The 22,400-nt window shown below is 40.0% G+C and overlaps 1 protein-coding gene across 1 annotated transcript in view; it reads right to left on the reverse strand.

The window, feature by feature from the left end:
• Window positions 1-16,348: 16,348 nt before the first annotated feature.
• Window positions 16,349-22,400, reverse strand: part of LOC149219995 (PHD finger protein ALFIN-LIKE 5-like) — a 45,749-nt gene continuing 39,697 nt past the window's right edge. The window contains exon 3 of the mRNA XM_089382706.1: window positions 16,349-16,581. Coding sequence (XP_089238832.1) covers window positions 16,349-16,581 — 233 coding nt within the window. The remainder of the gene's footprint in view (window positions 16,582-22,400) is intronic.

Below are 22,400 nucleotides of genomic sequence, written 5' to 3' on the forward strand. Positions count from 1 at the left end.
ACTAATCCATGCCCAGAAGTGTGTGCATGATAAGTAAACAAAAATACCCAATCACACAATGATAAGCCATACCTTCGGGGTTGGAAGGCCCACCTTCAAACATATGATTATAACAGATGGACAAGGGATCACATGGTCGGCTCAAGGGGCGGAGAAAATGGCACATCGATTTATCCGGTAGTTGCAAGGGGCTATTGGCTGTCGGCTGAGGAACACCTAGGGAAAAAATTCCCCTATGGATATCACCTACAAGGTGGTGGGTAACATTTGGCTCCAACCAGGACATGATCTCTCAGAAGAGTGCACCAATGTACTAGAAAGGAGAGGTCATGAGAACACCAGTGATCTCTTGGGACCACAGACCTGTCACCTGCACATATCACAAATCAAGCACATGGGGTAGCATGTTTTTGCGGCGTCTTATGATCACTCATGCTTATATTAGGCTGTAAAAACTAACAAGAAATAAAATTTAAATAAAGATGCAAATTTAATCTAAATGCAGCTAATCTAGCATGAAAATATCATATGATGTTAGTTCTAATGCAAAAACCAATATGCAATGCATCCTACCCTAATATGCATATTACATTATGCCAGTGCTAAGTATAATCATAGATCCAATGCAACCAACATGTCAATTGATCAGTATAAGAATACGTGCTTCTATGATTATTTTTGCAATGGATCCAAAAACACAAATGGGAAGAATAATATGAGGGATTGTGAGGGTGGGAGGTGGGAAAATAAGAGACCCATATGCCATAGAAAGGAACCCTAGAAGAAGGGAAAGACACCAACCGAGAGGATTGAATTTGATCCTCTAACTAGAAGATGGAAATGTCAATGATCAAGTACATGAACCTTTGATGAAGAACAATCTCAGGCCTATCATCCTCAAGGTAAGAAGGAGCGAATGACTCAGACACATTCAAGACAATATTACCTTGGTTATTGGGAAAACAAGAGGTAGAATCATCATTGTTTTTGGGGAAAAACCATGATTCTTTGTTTTTCATAGGGGAAACCAGCTCTTCATCAAAACTAGGGGAATGAACCTCATCACAAACATCTCTTTACGGGCTAGGGACACAAAAAGGGGAGGAATGCTCAAACATGAAGAAAAATTGTTTATCGATGGCATGGCTAAAGGAAGCATCTTCCATAATCCCTTTCGCACAAGAGCTATTGGAATTATTCCTAATGGTGAAAAGACCTTCTTTGGTCGAATTGTCGTCATCTTGGAACACAAAGAAGAGAGCCTTTCGATCATTAGGAAGGGCTTCAAAAGGACCAATATTTTTAAACGAAAGGGTTGGAGCATTTTCTTCTTCCCTGGTCTCATTCTTACGGATTTGGGATATTATGGGGCTTTCATTTTTATTATCATACCTAATTCCCCAATTAGCAGCACAAAAATCACTCATAGATTGATGATCATGATCTCCCTCAGAATCATCCCATTCTTCACTATGTATTTGATGTTGGCTAAGCTGCAATTCATTCTCTTCTTTGTTAGGCAGGGAGGACTTTTCCTCTTTCATCTTTTCTCGAAGAATGTTATCTAGGGTTTCCACTATAAGAGTTTGATAAAATACTTCAAGGAGAAGGGCATCAGTAGGGTTCTTGTTATATTCACATTTCATATTATAGAGCCTTTCTGATTGTTCAAATAAGTGGGAGAAAACATCTTTGGAGTTATATGTAGCCACAAGTTGCTTGCAAGATTCTTCATATTCCATCATCCTTTCTTGCAACACCTGGAGGTTCTTGGGGTCCAAATCTTCTTCATCATCCTCAAAGGACATACTTTCCAATTCATGAGTCTCTTTTTCGACACAATCCTCGAGGTATGCATCATTAACTTGATCTTGATGATTTGGAGAAGGATCAAGGTACTCTTCCTCAAGCATATAACCGTATTCAATAATTTCCTCCGCCCAAAGGACCACCTCCAGCGTTTGGCATATGTTTTCATGAGTTTGCACACTCGACCTTTATGAAAAAGGAAGTGCACAGCCAACATCGAGAGAGAATAAATGCTTTTAGGTTCACCTAACTCAAGCCAATCAGTACTTGGGGCAATGGATAGGACAAACAATTCCATTTGGTCACATGGTTGAGTTATATTTTGCCTTGAAACATACCATATGAACCTTACAACATGAATAGTTGTGGAATGTGGATCCCCATCGAATATTGGCATGTTCTTCATGCACTCCGATATGAGATATTGTGGGGTCCCTATGATGTCTAGGGCAGGAATGTATGTGGTCAACATGTTGTTGGGCCTTTAATGACATCAGAGTCACAAAGGTGAATGAAATTGCCTTGACAAATACTTGCTTCAACCTACAATCATTGACCTTAACGTTCAATGAAGAACCAGGGCTTCGTTCTTCCAATGGAATCACCAAGAATAGTATATCAATATTGTCATATGGGGAACAAGACACACGTACCGTCACCCCAACAACGACGCCAAAAATGTTACTGCTCAAACAAGCAGGGGTCCTAGGTTGGGTTCCTATGGAGCAAATATTAGGTCAAGTGGCAACAATGGAGCAATAGCCCATTGTCACCTCAGCTAAAGCTCCCTGCTCTTTACGTACTTTCACCAATGGGAGGATACCTGGTATGAGAGGAATAACAAGGATGGATAGATCAATGATGGGATGAGGAGTGATTCCTAAAGCCTATTCACAAGAGGCTCAAATAATTTGTTTACTTGCTTTAGAAGCAAGGTGATTAGCTCTATAGGACAGGCTGAGGGGAAACCTAACCCTAGGTTTAGAGAATATCTCTTAACAAGAGGTGTCCTAGACTTGAGGCTCCCAAAAGGAGAAATGGCTTCTATGTAATCCTCGTGGAATTTGAGACACAAAGTTGTGGGACCACAAAGAAACCAAGGGACCCAAATTAGGTCAAGGGTGCGGTCTTGATCAACAATAGATGGACTTGACCAGGTTAGGGAGAAGAATAGGATCAAAGGAGAGATTTTCTCTTGAAATTTAGGTGCAATGATCCAAATGAAGACACTAACCCAAGGGAACCTAGGGAGAAGAACAGTCTTCGAGCTAGGGCGTGCAATATCTTGGGATTCCACTGTTGGATTGAGCTTAAAAATGGAGGGCCCCTCAAGAAGACCCAAGCACAGAAGCTCACCAATTTTCAAGGATTTTCATTGGCTGGAAATGATTTTAAGTGATGCCATAGGAGGCTTAGTACATTAGGGCTTAGAAAAGAGGAGAAAAGGTGAAGAAGATATTCGATTAAGTGACCACCAAGGACTAGATCAGTGCCTTGCCTTTAGGGAGAGATGGAGCCAAGGAAATTTCAAAGTTTGGAGAACCTTTCACCCAATCAAGGAGACCTTAAGCAACTTCGCATGGCATCTAGGGCATAAACTCGGTTGCAAAAAGTATTTATACTTCAATGTGCAAGATTTGATGACTTATCAAGGCAACATCAAACATATTTTTACCTCTAGGAACATTCATTCACCATACAAGACACATGTAACATACGCAACACCTCAAAAGTCCAAAATTTCACAATTTCACATTAATTTAGGGCATGTCCAGATCTGGAATGTGAAAATTCCATACATTAATCATGTAGACACATGTAATATATGTAGCACCTCAAAAGTCAAAAATTTCAAAATTTCGCAGTAATTTAGAGCAATTCCAAATCTAGAGAGTGAAAATTCCATACATTATTCATGTGACAAGATAAATGTAAAGATAAGCATGAAAAAGAGCACTTACATGTATAGTGAGTATATCCAATCATCAATTCAAGACATAATTTGCAACTCCAAGACCAAGAGATAGTAACCAAACATCAAAATTCATCCATCAAACCAAACTCGTCCTCCAAAAGGAAATGTGAAATTCTCAAGAGAAGAACATCCAATCCAGGTGATGATGAGAGGAATGAATGAGCCTTTCATCTGTTTATACAATCCATAAGGGGGTTTGAATAACCTAATTGGCTTAATAATGCCCCAAATAATAAATAATGTACAATAATGACATGACCTGGTGACAAGCCCACCAAGATAGCTTAATAATGCAAAGATAAAACCTCCTAAGAGGGCAACATATTAGATATAATGAGTCAGTGGGCCATTGAGGAGGTTAGGTGGAATCCAAAGTGTCCCAATGTGAGAGAGAAGGCTCCAAACATAGTTATCAAGCGGGTGGCCCCTTGATATCCAGGCAAATCACATGTGTTGTCCCCAAGTGGGTGTGGGGGGCACCCAAGTGGATCAATAATGCTTGTAAACCATCTGTAAGGGTTGGAATGATGACAAAATCCCTCCCTTTGTCTCCCATGGTGAGACACGTCCTTATCTGGGCTCTGGATCATCTGCTGAGTATTGTATGGTACAAGTGTAAAGTCAGATGGGCATGGTGGTCCAAGTGCATCATCCTCATCCAAAAAGATGGAACACGAACAATCAATGAATGGTGTTGGGGGATTCATGAAGTGGCAACCTGCTCTCAACTATGGGGGGAGGCCCATGGCTCTCAACACTTACCCTACAAGTGCCAATATGACCCTATGGACGGCTTAGACCACATATAGGGAGACCAAACCCCAAATGGAGACCCACTTGCAATTCTGTATAAGATCCAATGCATCTCCTAGCCTTCCAGAACAACAAATCATTGAAGTAATCAAGTAAAAGAGCTTACAAATCATGGAATCAAGTGGGCAATTCAAAGTGGCATGCCCTTCCATAGTGGGGTGTTAGCATGTACAAGTGTCTCCAAGCTCAATAACAAGGTTAACCAAAGACACTATTAGGTGGTCTCAGCCTCTAAAGGGTGTGACATGTCCATGGTACATCCATCAAATGGTAGGTGGCATGTGATATAGTGGTGGAATGGAGTGGGGCGTGAAAGGGAGGTTTTGGGCCACATGCCATGTTACAAGGGTAGCTAAAATAAGGGAAGCCCACACTTGGGTATATGAATGTAGGAGGGAGCAATCCTAGTACATGACTTACCCTGGCCTTCGTTTTTCCACCTTTCTTCATATGTCTTTTGCCTTTTATTGATTTTTCTTTTATAACTACTTAGGGCTCCAGGGGATGAGAACATGATGTGTGGGATATAGCAATGAATTCCCCTCTCTTAGTAGAGCAGTTCATCGCCCACCACGGGTTGGGACAATCATGGGTTCCTTTATGATTGAAGGGACTCATATAGGGCCCTAAGAACCAGGGTGATGGCCATAAGGATAAGGGGTACAGCTTATGTTTGGCTTTTGCCCACGTCCTAAATGTGTATGTCCCAGCCATCTTTTGCATTTTATGGTACAATTTCCTATTGAGAGTGGCCAAATATGCTTATTCTTTTCTTTTTAGCTGCACCAACCTCCAAGGTATCATTCCAGGCCTGACCCAAGGTGTGGACAAGGGGAGGGAGGCTTACTCCATGTAGACCAAATGGATAAATGTGGACCTGGATGGGAAATATGATGAATGGGGTTGTAATGAGCGGAGGGGATTGATATATATGGTATGGGTAAGCGGGACAACACAACCAAAATCGGAGTTTCCCATGTAGTGACATCCCTAAATCCTGGTAGTCAGTAAAGGAGATTCCACAGGACTAGAATACAAGGCTAAACAGCAAAGAGGGCAAAGGAGACAAGAGTACAAACCTAGTCCACTCTTTCCATTGAATCCCCCCATTGATCCATGCCCAAAAGTGTCCATGATAAGTAAACAAAAAGTGTCCATGCCCAAAAGTGTCGATGATCCATGCCCAAAAGTGCCCACCTTCAAACATAAGATCATAACAGATGGGCGAGGGACCACATGGTCGGCTCATGTGGCAGAGAAAATGGCACATCTAGCTATCTAGTTGTTGCAAGGAGCTATTGGTTGTCGGTTGAGGACCATCTAGAGAAAAAAAATTCCCCTATGGATATCACCCAAAAGGTGGTGGGTAACACCTCCTATACCCATTCGGCCATTAGGGGAGGTCCCATTTAAGGTGAGAGAACATGATCATGGTCAAAACCCATCATTCTTCCAAGTCAGCCCATATTCCATACCAAATACCCAAATACAAACAAGCAAAAGCACCCAATTGCAAAATGATTAAAGTACCTTTTGATCAGAAGGCCACCTTCGACCATGCGCTCATGTTGGATGGGTGAGAAGCATATGGCTTATGCAAGTGGTGAAGATGTAATGGTGTATCATCAACTAGTGGTGTTTGTCAAGAGTTGTTGGTTGCATGACTAACCAGCTCGCTATGAAGAATAGGAGAAAAGTTTTCTCCTATGGGGTTACCCATTTTGGTGGGTAACATAGCATAATTTTAGTTGCACAACCCCTCCTTTGGTTTACAATGGTGATGCCAAAAATGAATTTGTGCATATTACCAATCTTTCAATAAGGGTACATATGCACAAATTCATTTTTGGAATGCAAGTATAAATCCCGGTAAAATCCCTATGGGATAATGATTATGTGAGGGTGTATCCTAGATCCCCAATGGTGGATGGTCATGCCCAATCCTCTTAGCTTCATCTCCATGGTCGTTGATTTTATGGCACTGCTAACATCCTCTTAGTGGGAAGTAACTCCCTACCTCGATGGGCATTATTGTGTCCTAGGGTGTCATGCAAGAACTATGGAGGTTGACCTACAATGACTCATGATTTATGGAACACCCAGTGTCTAGCCTTGTAAAGGAGATCGTTTATTGTACTTTTTCTTCATTTCCCCTTCAATCCCAACGCACCTATTTGTTCCCCACATGGTTGTCTTATTAATTATGTAGGCATTCCTTGGCCTTGGTGTCTTCATCTTGTCATAGTTCTTCAACATGGCAGTCTCACATTTTCCAACAATTTGTGGTTTCCAAAGAAATTTGCAAATCCCAATGCACAAGTCCCCAAGGGATCATTGGTCAAAGAGCTCAAATGATGCACCAAATTTTTTTCTTTCACATGCCCATTGGAATTTTTCAAAAATGGTTATTGAAGAGGAAGATATGCTCAGTCCAAAGGGGGTCATCCTATATTTATGGCATATGTGAGTTCGCCTTTGGAGGTCAATCCCTGGTCAAATGGGACAAGTGAGTAGTGAATTGACATCTGCAAATTCTCCCAAAATCTTCATATAGGCGAGGGTTTTGGGGTTAATTTTCCAGGTGGTCAACAACACCTATGGAGGCTAGGAGAACCTTCCAATGCAATCAAAGGAACTTTTGGACCAAGGAAAGTGACAATGTCAAGCCACATCAAGTTTTCTCCAAGTTGAAAGGCAACTTACCAAAGAAAACAAAGCAAGGCTCTTATTTCAAAGTCAAATGGACTAAGTCAACTTCGCAAGGAGACATTAGAGGCTTATTAACCAAGTCAAGGAGGATTCCAAATCAAGTAAAAGGAACATTGGACCATTAGAGGATTACTTCTTCACCAAATCATCTCAGATCAAAAAAGGATCATTAATGTCAAGTCATGGATCAATCTTTCAAGCAAGTTTCAAGCCTTATTCAAGGAAGTTGTCCACCTAATCTAGCCATTAGGAGGACGTCAAGGATCAAAGGTGTTGAGAGCCCATTACCGCGGCATTAGGATAATTTATTCTTGATTTCTCTTACTTGACATTTACTTGTGATATCATATTTTTCTTTTGTTTATTATCATATTGTTCTTATCATCAAATAAATGCCAAAAACTATAAAATGAACACTAGATGTAGGCACTCAGCCAGGAGAAAAGCCCTCTCCCAGGGGAAATACCCAAAAATTATTCTTCTCTTCTTTAGAATCAAATCAAATAAGATAACCTTGACTTTTGACCAAACCAAAAGAACCTCCTCCAATCCACCAAGTCAACCTCCCATTACTTCCAAAAGTCAATTGTAGTCAAATAGCTTCAATGTTGCATCAAGATCCAATTTCGATCCTTCTTCATCAAATCTTCGGCCCTATTGCTTCACTTGCAACTTCATCCTTCCTGTAATTTCAAAATCTCACACGTGTGGGTAATCAAGAGCGAATCTTACACTTCTTTTCCTGGACAAATGTCTCCTTCTCCTGCTCACTTTTATTTATCCTTTATTTTTGGACTTCTTCACATTTCTTTTATTCTATCTGAACTGTAGATCAAACTAATCTTCATTCATGCTTCAAATAGGTCGAATAGTCTTCTATTTATAGTGGTTTGAGGTTGTTCTTTTACGCCAACTTGAAGGACTTGTGGTCGCCTTGAAGGACTAGTTAGATAGCCACTGGGTCGATTTTCGAAGGGAGAATTTGTAGCTTATTGAAGGCAATTTTCATATCTGTGGGGGTTGCTACAAAGTCAATTTCTTTGTTGTTTAGAGTTGTTTTTCTTCTCAACATTTGGAGAGCTTCTCAAAGTATTTCATGGCATTTATTCTTCTTCTAATTTTCTCTAAAAGAATGTTTTTTCCCCCTGGAAATTAAAAATCCCTAGGGTTTTCTATGCATATTTTTATTTGACGTTGCCAAAATCGCCATGGCCCCTAAAAACATGGGGTAAAAATATCCAACATAAGTTCATTGCCATTTAGATGAACTTGGGGTAAAAATAATGCAACTATAGGATGAAGGAAGATAAAGGTGGGGGATCCATAGAAATAAAGAACACCTAGCACATTGACGAGGCCAAGTAAAACCTTGTAAAAAAGTTTCTGATGATCTTAAAGCAGAGATGCTAACTCTGATTGAAGCTTGTTGCCTCAAAATCTAGCAAGTCTTGTGGAGGGTACCCTACAAGACAAGCACCAGACCAAGTGACAACAATGAGGTGTGGCACATTATCACCACAACCACTACCCCCTGCTCTTTATAGTTTTTCACCCAAGGGAGGCTTCCCATTATATAGGTCAACTATGAGAGATATTCTAGGTTTAAGGGTCAAGGTGACAGTAGAGGCTAATAGAGGATGCCTCTTCTTAAGTACAAGGCTCAACCAAGGAGAGTAAGGCAATTCACATCCTCTAGAAGGGCCAAATTAATGCACAATTGACCAAGGGCTTGAGAAATAGCAGGGCAAATGGGATGCCCTAATGCCAATATGCCAAGAAAAGGTTTCCAAACAATGAATATTAGCAAACCAATGGCATAAGAAACCTTCAAAAAGTCCTCAAGTTGAAGCTTAGCAAAACTAGGGTTTTCCTAGGGCAAATCTACCTAGGGCAAGAGAATTAGGGCTTGAAATGGAGAGATTGGCCACCAAGGGAGGTTGATTTTGAGGCAATCTATTCTTCCCTCAATGTTGAATCCTTCCACAAGCTCAATTTCCCCTTCTAGGCTAATTCACACCAAGCCCTAGCTTGGTCGCTTATCCTTAAAAGGGTTGAATTTAAGAAAGAGAGTGAAAATCAAATTTATGGATGAAATGATGCTTGATCACCAAATTGACAAGGCTAGTGCCTAGTCCTTGGGGTGATGGAGTCTATGGGTGTGATAGATTGGCTAAATCTTACAAAGGAGTAAGGATATTTTGATGCCCTAGCACAAAACCCTAACTATTATCTTTGTGAAGGATCAAGGTCACTTGGGAGAGCTATTACAAAAGTTCACCAAGGGGATTGTCATTCACATTTCATACATGAGTAATGCATCTAATGATGATATCTAGATTCTCTACAATTGGTCTTCAAGAATAATGGCACAATAGAAAAACCCTAGATTATCAATTCATTCCATGCATTAGACAATAAGATCAAAAATTTATCAAATTCAAGGCTCACTTTCAAGACAAAATGCATGAACAATAGTTTCATTGATCCAAGATAACTTCTCCAATGCTAAGAGAATAGCTCCAATAGACAAAAGTCTCCCTATCACATCTCTCCCATAGACAAGAAGGTCGAAAATCTCTGAGGGTCGAAATAGTCAAAAATGATGATGATTAGAAATGAATGATCCTCTCCTTTATTTATATGAGGAGGACACCAACTAATTAGCCTAAAAGCACCTAGAAAACAAGATTGAAGACAACAAATACTTGGGTTACAAGCCAACCCACTAGCTATAACAATAAATACCCTAATTAGTCCACGTGTGAGCCGCTAGTTCTCTAGGGATGACGTCATGAAAGAAATGAGCTCCAAATGGCATGTCCAAGTGCTATAGGTGCCCAATGTGGTGTAGAGGCATGTAAAAATCAAGGTTTGAGGGTTGGCCCTCAAATCCTCCTTAATGGCTCTCTGTGGTCCCAAGATCCAGTTGGGGCACCAAAGTGGTCTCCATGGGTCTCTAATTGCTCCAAGTTACCTCCTCTACTCCAATATTGAAGACTTCTCAGATGTAACTAGCCCTCCCTAGTCTCTAAAGGTGAGAGCAACCTCATTTGGGTCCTGAATCAATTGTCATCATTCAATTGGTGTCAAGGTCAGCCTGGGGGTAGGTCCAGGTGTGTCATCCTGAAGAATCATCAAAACCGATGCAAAGTGGTCAAACATTTCGGGTGCAGGAGTTGCCTAGGAATATATATCATGTGTTGTTACTACTAGGAGGCCCAAGAGTCTCAACGCTTCACTTGTTCGTGCCAATATACTTCTCTGGGGAGCTTGGGTACTTGTGTAGAAGGTGCCTAAGACTTGGGCTATTGAACCACCTGACAATCACAACAAGTATTCTAGTGAAAGCAACTAGTCATTAGGGGCAAAGATCACTAATGCATCTAAGTGAACCAAACTTGAATGTCATGGGCTATTTAATACTTCAAATAAGGATTCCCTTCCAAAATCAGAACCTTGATCTCCCAATGGCTAAAGGTCAACCATATTAGGTGTTTCCAACCCATAAGGGGAAGTAGCATTTCCTTGGTTCACCCTTCAATTGATAGGTGTTTGTGAACAAGGATGATGATAATAGAGGGGATAGGACTTCATGGCCAAGTGCCATGGTCAAAGGGACCAGCTGATGGGGCTGTCCTCATATTGAGTGTATATATGTGAGGAGGGAGCAATCGTGGACGCATGAGATACCAACTCAGCCTTTGTTTTTCCACTCCTCTTGTGTCTTTTACTTCTTGATTTTTTATTTGTATTACTACCCATAGCTCGAGGGTTAGAGCTTGTTTTGAATGATGTGGCAGTTGTATTACTCCCTAATGATGATTCATTTCATCGCACATCGAGGTTGGGACATGCGAAAGTTCCTTCTTTTGATGTAATGGAGCAACATGTGCTCAGGAAATAGGTGATGGCCATATGAGAGAGGTAGAGCTCATGCTAGGCCTTCGCCCACATGTTAATCTTTGTCCTGGCCATCTTTTGCATTTTGATTTTTCTTTCTTTAATTTTGTTGTGGCCATGATATTCCCTTTTTGTTTCTTTTAGTTGCATAAACCTCCTACAGCAAAGTTTCCAAGCCCTACCCAGGAATGTGGACATATGGGTGTCAAATCCCAAAGAACCAATGTCAATTTGAACCTGAAGAATGGAGGTGAGAGATGGGCATGTAGTGTATGATGAAAAGTGTTGACTATGGCATAGGAAAAGATGGAACTACATTATCTCAATCAGGGTTTCCCAAGTAGTGCCCCTCCTATACAAATTGGGCCATTAAGGGAGGTCCCACTGGACTAAGATCGAAAATTAACCCAACATTTAAGGTGAGAGAACAAGATCACAGTGAAATTCCATCATTCTTCCATATCACCCCATAATCCATATCAAATACCCAAAGACAAACAAGCATAAGCACCTGATTGCAAAATGACCAAAGTCCCTTTTGAGTGGAAGCCCACCTTCGTCCATGTGTTCATGTCAGATGGGTGAGAAGCAAATGGTTGATGTAAGTGGCAGAGATATGCGGCACATCATCAGCTAGTGGTGGTTGTCAGTGGTTGTTGGCTATATGGTTGGCCAGTTGGTTGTCACGAATAGGAGAAAAGTTTTCTCCTATAGTATTATCCATTTTGGTGGGTAACAAAGCCTACCAAGCAAGGATGGGAAAAAACAAGAGACTTAAAGAAGGCATGGGCAAAAGTCAAAAAAATAATGGTGCTCTCAGTGACCCTGATTTTGAAGGATATATGCCTACTTTTGAAGATTCCTCTAGTTTTTCTATTAGAGTTGGAGATGAACATACTTTTATCCCAAGTTCAACTAGTTTGAAGAGGGCATGTAAAGGGATAGACTATTTATTTGTATCCTGCACCACCCCTGGTGCTCAACCCACCATTGATGCTAAACAAAAAAAGACAAAGATAGAGGTTGCATATGAATGCATTGCTAGATGGCAGTATGATGCACATACAATTTAATGCCACTAATTATGCATATTAACAACCTATGACTAATGTTATAGCTTCTTGTGGATTGAGCTTTAAAATCCCTAGCTTTGATGATATCATGGGGACACTTCTACAAAATGAAGTCCAAAGAATAGATGAGTACATAATAGAGTTCAAGTAAACATGGACCAAAACAGAGTGCACAATTATGTTTGATGGATGGACAGTTGGCAAATCCTGCACCATTTTAAATTTCTTAATTGCTAGCCCAAAAGGTACCATGTTTCTCAAATATGTGGATACATCTAATCAGGTGAAGGATGCACAATTATTAGATAATGTTGTACAGGTGATCACAAATAATGTCTCTATGCTGCAGCTAGAAGGATGTTGGAGGAAAAACGCCCCTCCATTTGGTGGACTCCACATCCATCCCATTGTTTGAACATCATGCTTGAGGATATTGGCAAAAATGAGTGGTTGAAGAAGTGTGTGGAACAAGAAAAATCCATAACTAGGTACATCTACAACCACTCATGGGTTTTGAACCTCATGACAAAGCACATTGGGGATAAAGAGCTTGTTTGACCAACCATTACGCGATTTGCAAGAAACTTTGTTTAGTTGCAATCACTTGTTCAGCGAAAAACCAACTTGAGGAAGATGTTTTCTTGTAATAAATGGAATGAATCTCAGTGAAGTAGAAAGGTTGAAGAGAAACGGGTAGTTAACTAAGTGTTTGAAAAAAAAAATGGATGAAAGCCAAAGAGAATGTGCTATTTAGTGAGCCTCTTCTGAGAGCGTTACGGATGGTGGATGGTGATAAACCCACCATGGGTTTTGTTTACGAGGCCATGGATCAAGCCAAAGAGTAAATAAAGTCAGCGTATGGGGATATAAGGTAGAAGTACATTCCTCTATAGAGAATCATTGGTGAAAGATGGAACAAACAACTCCATGGACCTTTACAAGTAGTTGGCCACTACTTAAATCCAAGGTGTCTAATTTAGAGTTTCAAAGCTTATAAGTTTTGTCATTCATCAGAAAAGCTTTTCCAAACATTCAAAATCAATTGAAGAATATTTTTTGGTTTTTTGAACTTTGAAGGGACTATTACACTACAAATTTTGACACAAATACACAAGTAAAAGAGGGATTGTATAGATGCATTGAGCACATGGTCCCAGAACCCAAGATTCAAGATCATATACATACCAAGCTCTTGAATTTCAATGAGTATCGGTACCCTTTGGTATGTCTATGACTATAAGAAGCGAAGTAAAAGAAATGTCAAAATTTCCAAATCATATTATGCATTGAATTGTTGAGTCCAAGTTTCAAAGTCATTTGCTACTACTTTGTCTTCAACCCTTTTTTCAGCCTATTGGAGGGTGGGCATCAATTTGGTAGTTAGTGCCCTAAATTGCAAAAATTTGCAATTCAGCTTCGGATATTGAGCTAGACATGCAATGCTTCAAGTTGTGAGCGGAAGCAAAGCGTTTTTTAGCATATGCACACCAAGTAGAGGAACTATTTGGAGAAAAAAACGGTTGAACGACATGGTTTATGTTTATAACAACTTTAGGTTGAGGTATAACCAATTGTTGAACAAACCCCTAAATCAAGCAACATGGTCTTGAGTGACTTTGATCCAACATCAAAAGGGGTTATGGAGAGTCAGGCACCAACATTTAACAATGAAGACCTTTTTTGGGTTGGACTTGGACCCACCTCCAAAGGCTCCACAGGGAACGATATCACAAGTACCACCTTCAGCACCAAGGGAATCAAGCCTCACTATAGACTTAGAGGCTACTCATTCTATAGATAAGGATGAGGAAGATGATGATTCTTATGACAGCGATTGGCACTTGTAGCTGTAGTATTGTACTATCATGCTTACTTTTTAACATTAGAGGCCATTTAGAGCCTATTTCTTGATGTATTTTGGTTCAGCAATGTATTGCACTAATTGTTATTTTGGTTATATGCACTCTTGCTATATGAATGAGAAATTTTGCATCTTTGTGTATAAATGGTTTGGATCCATGTGGATGCACATCAATATATATGTTTTTGTTTAAAATTTGGATATTTTATATATTTTTCGGTCAACCGATTTTTTGGTTTGATTTTTTTTTCCAGTTCCGGTCTAATTCCAATCAGTTCCCTGTTCAGGAGCTCAATTGGAATTGGTTCGATTATGATAACATTGACCCAAATTCACCTCTTGTCAAAATTAATTCAAGGGCTGGTTTAGGGAGGGTTGTGATCATAATCCGACACAAAGAGGTAATTAAAGGGACACAAGGTAAGCCATATCTTCACCTCATCAAACTTCAAAATCTCTTTTTCAAATTCCTTGTTACTTATATCTAAAAATAAAATCAGAATATACGAAAACAAATAATAATTTCACTAGCTTGTACTTAAAATTCTCATCTTTAAGCTAGTTTGGCACTTGGATTTTGTTTCAAAGACTTATCCAATTGGCCCAAGAGGTACAGTGACTTGTTATGCACAAATAACACTCAAATTCATCAAAAACGGGTTGTTGTCCAAGGGTTTGTAGATCTGTAACAGCAGGTTATAGACACCTTTTCAGAGAGTACGACAAGCCCTTCAAAGGAAATTTGTCATCTGTAAGTATATCTCTTCAATACTATTCAATTTTCTTACTTCCAAGAGCTTATTAGACATTGTTTAAAGTAGAAAATTCATCCCAACCTTGCCGGGATCAAAAGCCCTAGTCTCTTGGAATACTCAGCTTTTAGAAGTCCTAGTAGGCTCATTGGAAAACTATTTCAATGTACTAACACTTCCACCCCACAGCCATATTTTATTTGCATATTTTTCGGATTGTGGGTGGCCCTGAAGTGGACCCTAGTTTGCTGGTTTCTGCATTTTTTCTGCAGAATTGCAAGTTTGCCGGTCCAAAACAGCACGAAAAAATTGTTTTTTCCAGCCACATACCAAAAGGTAATATCAAGGGAAATCGTCTTCAAGTTGGTAAGGGTTGTCTTACACTCAATGTTGTGTTTTTTTCAAAGATTTATTCGTCATTTATTGAGTGTTATGATTACTATTCTGCATTATTTTGCAATAAATTATCATTTTCAGATTGGCAATTGTTTAAACTAACTCCTAGACCCCATCACCCAATAGAGATTTCATAGGCACTAGTATATTAACCTGTGGTAGAGTATTTGTTTTGTGTAGGGAATCCTCCCGTGGCATTTTAGGAGTTGGTCTAAAGAGTAGGGACTCATACGAAAGTGGAAGTGGGCAGTTGTCCTATGTGGTGCTGCTCTAGCATCTTGCCAGATCTTGCAAGATTGCTAATATGTGCGATAACAGGAAGCATCTTGAAAGTCTCCTCATGGGATGACCAGGTGGTTGGCACAATGGGATGTTATCCCCTCCACTCGGTTTCAAATCCTACTGGGGGACATCTTTGGCCCGTTGTGATAAGGCTCAAGGAGTAGACTCCTCCACCCTCGTGGAATCTCAGCTCTTGCTAAGTCATAAATTACTCATATATTTGGCTTACAGGCTATTGGATATACTCTTGGTGTTACAGTGTCAGCCACTAGGTTAGATCTTGGGCCTCGCCCAGATCACTTGAATGAGTTACCAATTCACCATGGCAGAAAATTAAAAAATTAAAACAAAAACAAAAAAACAAAAAACAGGAAGCATCGTTAAAGAAAAATAATAATATTTATCCCAGTATCCACAGATTACAAACATTGCAGTCACAAAAAATTTCAATCATACCCTCAATTCTTAGTTGTGTTAATACTTTACGGACAAAATTTTCTCAATGGCTGTAAAATGATTGCATCTATTGGACAACCCACAAAACCTAGCTTAAGAGATTATATACCCTTGCTAACATATAATGGATTATCTCTGCAAAAACAAACAAGCTATTAAAGTGAACACCTGGTCAAAATCCTTCCTGCACTATGAAGTACACAAAGCATAATCTTCATACAACAGAAATAAGCATTATGAGAATCTTCAACCATTTTACTTCGTGTTTTTGTGGTTTAGAGAAAGTAGCTAAAGATATATTAGCTTACTTAATGATGAAAATCTACCTGTCATTTTTATCAAAACCAAATCGTGCACCAAAATAAAAGGCAACTGAAAGTAGCCATGCATCACTGTGAACAGCAACCAAAGATAACCAATCCTTTTCTTGCATCCCATCCCTTGCAAAATTGATTCCCAATGCAGGCTCAGGAAGCTCTGGTGGAACCTCCTCCGCAGGGAGATTAACTTCCCATGATTCATTTGGGAATCCATAAAGGCACAAGTTCTCCTTGTCTGTAAAAAAAAGGCATGCAATGATTTTGATCATTATCTGTTATAATCCTAAAATATGAAATCTATTGGAAAAATTTTACAGGGAAGGAAAAGAAACGTCTTAATTACTTCATATACCTTAAAAGATTGGATATAACAAAAATTCCAGGTTATAAATCCATATGCCATAAAACTAATGAGTAACATTTGCCTGAAAAGACATCGAGCCTCCAATGATGTTGTGCATAACTGATTGCTTGTTCAGGCATCTGGATTAAAACAACCCGTCTGTTTCTTCTCAAAATTTATAAAAGCCAAGTCTGAGATAGAAAACAAATTCCCATTCTTTAAACTAGTATTTAGTAATTTACAATGTGTTAATTTTAGATAATAATGGTATGTTCTATGCTTGCAACAATTACTTCAATGTCCATTTATTAGCCCAATGATGATTACCAATAGCAATCACATTAACCATTAATTCACATTGACAGTAACTGTAGATAGAACATAAACAATAAAATGCAGAAGACAGGCCAAGACAAGAGAACACAAGAATTTGGCTCAAGCCATGGAAAAACCCCAAGATGGGAAAACCCTTGATCAATTCTTCTTTTATCTAATATCAAATGTTTAGAAGAGAGAGAATATACAATAGGGTACAATAGATGATCCAATACCACTGTCCTTAGTCAAATAGATGGCGCAATCAAAATCTGCAATTCTGCTCCCAGTCAACAGCGGTCAAAGTCAAACAGCCTTAACCAGAAAGTCAACAGTGGTCAACAGAACAGTAAGATAGTGCTCCTTGAGCTCAGTCAAGGGCAGCAAACTTGGCCTTCCTTGCTGGTCAAATACAGCCCAAAACAGTCCTTCAAAGTCCAGTCAAACTCCATCAAAAGAGAGAGAAAGTCTGCTGTAATTTCCTGCGGTCAAAACAGCAGTCAACGCTGGTCAAAGTGTCCAGATTTCCTCGATTTCTGTGCCCAGCAACTCGGCCCTCCAAGATCAAACTTTTGGTGCTCAAAGTAAGTCAAATGAAGAGGAGAAACTCGATCAAACAAAGTCAAACTTCTCTGCTGCAGAAAGTGAACCCAAACAGTCAAAGATGCCTCCAAAAATCTTGCACGTGTGAAGAAGAAAGGCTGCCCTGCAATCTGTACGAACCAATCAATGTAGGAGAGAGAACGAATGATGTGTTGAGAATGTGCCAAATGAGGTTTGAAGTCTCTTCTATTTATATGTGATGGAGGGGGATCAATTTGCCCAACTTGACCCCAAGCTGACCTTGACCAAATGCACATGTGTGGGCTTCACTTCAAAAACATATTTCTCCTTGTCCAAATTCAGTGATCCTTAGGTCGATTTTGGTCCTCTCGGAAAGAGGAATTCAATCCAATAATCATCTTCTTCAAATGAGCTGTCCAAAGTGGAATTTGGCCCTAGTTGCACATTTTAACACTCCCTCTCAACTAGGGAGAATTCCACCTGCCAATACCATCATCACGTCATCTGGATCATCATGTACTATCTCTGCATCTTGTCTCATCTTTGCTGAAGATTGACATAGATAATAAGAAGGATTCAAGTGTGAGTCACAAGATCTTACCACTCTCCACTGACAAAAGTCAGTGCACATAACCAGGGGTAGAACCCCAATTAGATTCGATCATGAGCGATCAAGTTTTTGAACATCATGCACCCTAGACATAGGGAGTATGGCAATACACGATGCGTCCATCTGTAGTGTTATGGTCCCTAACCACTTTTCCCAACTCATTGGCCAAATGAGAGGTACTTCCCAAGAGTCCCAGACTAGAAGGGTAGAATGTATGCTGGGGCATCCGCAGGAGAAGGTGAACCACTCATCTTGCTCATATGCCATAGGAGAAGGGGAACCACTCATCCTATGCATATATCATCAACCACAAGGGAAGGTGAACCACTCACCCTATGCTCTCATATATCATCATGGGGTATCACAGGGGAAGGTGAACCACTCACCCTGTACACAACGTACCTATAGGGGAAGGTGAACCACTCACCCTATGGTCGCACATAGCTCCAAGAAGTACCCCAGGCCCCTAGGAGCTCCCAAAGCTCAATGTCCAACTCAAGCGAGACCCTCATGGGAGGGTCCTTCCATGACTCCAAGTCTCTCTCAGAAGGCTAAGAACTTGACCTTCCCTAAGGGCTTCGTGAGGATGTCCGCAACCTGTTCATCTGTCCTGATGTGTTGGAGCCTTATTGCTCCTCGTTGTACCATATCTCGGATAAAGTGGTACTTGATATCAATATGCTTGGAGCGGTCGTGGAACACGAGATTCTCTGAAAGGCAAATCCCACTTTGATTGTTGCAATAGATAACAGTGGTATCCAACACATGCTCAAATAGCTCACTGAAGAGCTTCCTCAACCAAATAGCTTCACAACAAACCATACTAGTTGTAATATATTCAGTGTCAGCAGTGCTTAGAGCAACCGATTTTTGCTTCCTGCTCACTCAAGAAATTGAAGCAGATGCCAAGGAGAAGAAACATCTTGACGTGTTCTTTCTATGCACCACATTGCTAGCCCAGTTAGCATCAGAATATCCATGTAGCCTCAAATTCCCAGCAGTGTATCTCAAACCATAATTGATAGTGCCACGAAGATATCTTAAGAGATTCTTTGCAGCAACCCAATGTATATGATTATTAGGCTCAACCATAAATTGACTCAAAGAATTTATAGCGAAGCATATGTCTAGTCAGGAGTTTACCAAGAACATTAGGGCTCCTACAAGTTGTCTATATTCAGAAGGATTTGCCAATTCCAGACCAGCGACACTTCCACATAGCTTCTTGAAGTTGAGTTCCATCGGAGTAGACACAGACTTGCATTCCACCATCCCACATCTTTCTAACAGCTTCACAATGTATTTTCCTTGAGAAAATAAAATCTCGCCTGGCTTTTGCCAAACCTCCAAGCCTAGGAAGTAATGCATCAGTCCTAGGTCCTTCATCTCGAATTTGAAATTCAACTCCCTTTTGCATTGACAAATGAGAGGGTCTACACCAATCAGAAAGAGATCATCAACATAAAGGACCAAAATAAGTGGCATGTCCTTTTCAACCTTGAAGTATAGGTTTGGATCAACATAGCTCCTTGTAAATCTCAACTTCATAAGATAGTTATCAATCCTTTCATACCAAGCCCTAGGGGCTTGCTTTAACCCATAGAGGGATTTCTTCAACCTGCATACATGAGACCTTCGATCTTGTACTTCAAACCCCTGCGGTTATTCCAAATAGACTTCCTCCTTAAATGAGTCATGCAAGAAGGTAGTTTTCACGTCCATTTAATGTAGGATCCATCCTTGATTGGCAGCAAGAGCAATTACAGATCGGACAGTGGTATATCAAGCAATCGATGCAATATTTCGTCATATTCCACTCTTTTTTTAGAGAAGCCACGAGCTATCAACCTTGCCTTATACTTTTCAACACTTCCGTCAACTCCACGTTTTTCTTGTAGATCCATTTAGAAGTGACCACAGACTTGTCCTTGGGTCTAGGCACATTCAGCTTGAATAATAGTACTCATGGCAGCCAAGTACCCTTGATACATGTTAGGCTTCTTACTTTCGCGAAATGTCCCTCTTGGAGCGGTATGCTTTTCAGCATCTTTAAGTGTATCCTTGAGCCATAGAGGTCTTTTCCTTGAGGTAGAGGGATCACCAAGAGGTGGATCAAGAGGATCCATTAGGCCATCAACATCGGGCATAGGCTCATCCATCAGAGGTTCTTCTTGTTTTTCGGCAACATCATCATCGTCCTTCCTTGAGATGGGGAGATCTTTGGCTTTCCTGAGGGTAGTGTCTTCATCAAAGGTAACATCTCTGCTTACTTCCACATCTCTTTGACCAGGTACATATATTCTATATGCCTTTGAATTTTCACTGTATCCAACAAATATACCTTTCTTCCCAGAAGCTTCCAACTTATTCCTTTTCTCTTTAGGCACATGAAAATATACAGGACAGCCAAAGATTCTAAAATGAGAAACATCAGGTTTCTTACCAGTGAAGACTTCCTCAGGTGTCTTGAAATCCAAGGCTTGATGAGGGCTCCTATTTTGAACATATACAATAGTGTTGGCAGCTTCTCCCCATAAGAATTTTGGTAGACCTTAATCATAGATCATGGCACGAGTGGCTTCCATAATCATTCAATTCTTTCTTTTAACAACAACATTCTGCTCTGGAGTGTATGGAACAGTTGTCTCCCTCTTAATGCCAACCTCTCTGCAAAAGTCATTGAATTCATTGGATTCATATTTAGTTCCATTGTAAGTCTTTAACATCTTGATCTTCTTCCCTGTTTGATTCTCCACCAATGCCTTGAAAGAACGGAACCAATTGAACACTTCATCCTTCTTCTTCAAGAAATAAATCCTTCTTTTCCGTAAGAAGTCATCCACAAAAATTGCATAATATGAGTATCCTCCCAATGAAGTTATGGGAAAGATAAACAGGCATGTTAGAATGGACCAATTGAAGAATATCAGTTGTCTTGCTTTCACTAGAAGGGACTGGTCCCTTTGTATGTTTCCCAAATACACATCCCTGACAGATTCCTTCATGGTTCATATTAAACTCGGGCATCCCTGTGACCATCTTCCTTACCCCAAATAAGGCTTTGTAATGTAAGTGGGCAAATAATTGGTGTCATAGTTCACATTGAAGAGATATATCACTTGCCAAAGCTCCCAAAGGACTTCCACCAACTTGATGTTGAAATATGTAACTAGGTTCAGTCTTCATAATGGCATATGTAATCGTGATTTTATGTATTTAATGAAAAGAAAAAAAATTATTTATTATTATTCTTGAGGCATGGGTTTCATGCTCAAGGGAAATTTACTTTTAGGTCAAGCACCCATTGAGTGCTTCTAGGTTTGTCATAAAGTCAATTGAGACATTGTCTTGTATTGAAGACCTATTTGGGCATGTTACATGTTGTAAAGAAAATTTATTTGAGTCAAAATAGAATCAAAAGACCCTCTAAGACCTCGTCATGGCACAAAGTTCAAGTCAGCATACATGAAGGAACAAGTCGGCCTAAAGAGAGCAATTTGTACCCCTCACAAGCCTATAAATAAGAAGGAACTCGACCTCATTATGACTCACAAAAGCAAGTTTGATCTTCTCAAGATAGAAGCTAGAAAAAGGACGAAAAGGAAGGATAAGAACTTGATCGAAGTTTTTGGACCTCTCTCTCTCTCTCATGTTAGGGTTTCTACATTTGATGGGCAGAAGAATTTGTTGGGCAAGTCGAAGTTGCAAAAGAATTTGTTGGGCAGGTCGAAGTTGCAAAAGAATTTGTTGGGCATATCAAAGTTGCAAAAGAATGTGTTGGGCAGGTCAAAGTTCTAGAAAAATCTGTTGGGCAAGTTGAAATTGCAGAAGTTGTTGGATTCAAGGTTTGACTTGGTCTTGAAGAGTCTTGGTCAAGGGTCATAGGTCTTGGAATTCGTCAATTGAGCTTCTATAAGAAGAGACGAATTCTTGTGGGTTTTCCTCTTAGTTGGAGAGGTTTTTGCCCTCCCTGATCGCCTACATGTTGTGTCCTATTGTCTCTTTGATTTTATTGTTTGGTAGTTGTTTGATGATAAAGAACACTAATAATAATCAAGTGTAAGAAGAAGCTAATCAAGTTAAGTAAAAATAAATCACAAGAAATTATCAAAGTAAGAGAAATCACCTAATCTAGCTGCCCTAGATTTTTCAACATGGTATCAGAGCTAAGGTGTCAAGACAAGGAAAGGCAGCTTAAAGAAGGACACTCAAGGGCCGAAGC

This window comes from Pinus tabuliformis, chromosome Q, assembly GCF_031772625.1.
Source record: "Pinus tabuliformis cultivar Carrire ecotype Pingquan chromosome Q, CPIR1, whole genome shotgun sequence".
NCBI classification, from domain to species: Eukaryota; Viridiplantae; Streptophyta; class Pinopsida; order Pinales; family Pinaceae; genus Pinus; species Pinus tabuliformis.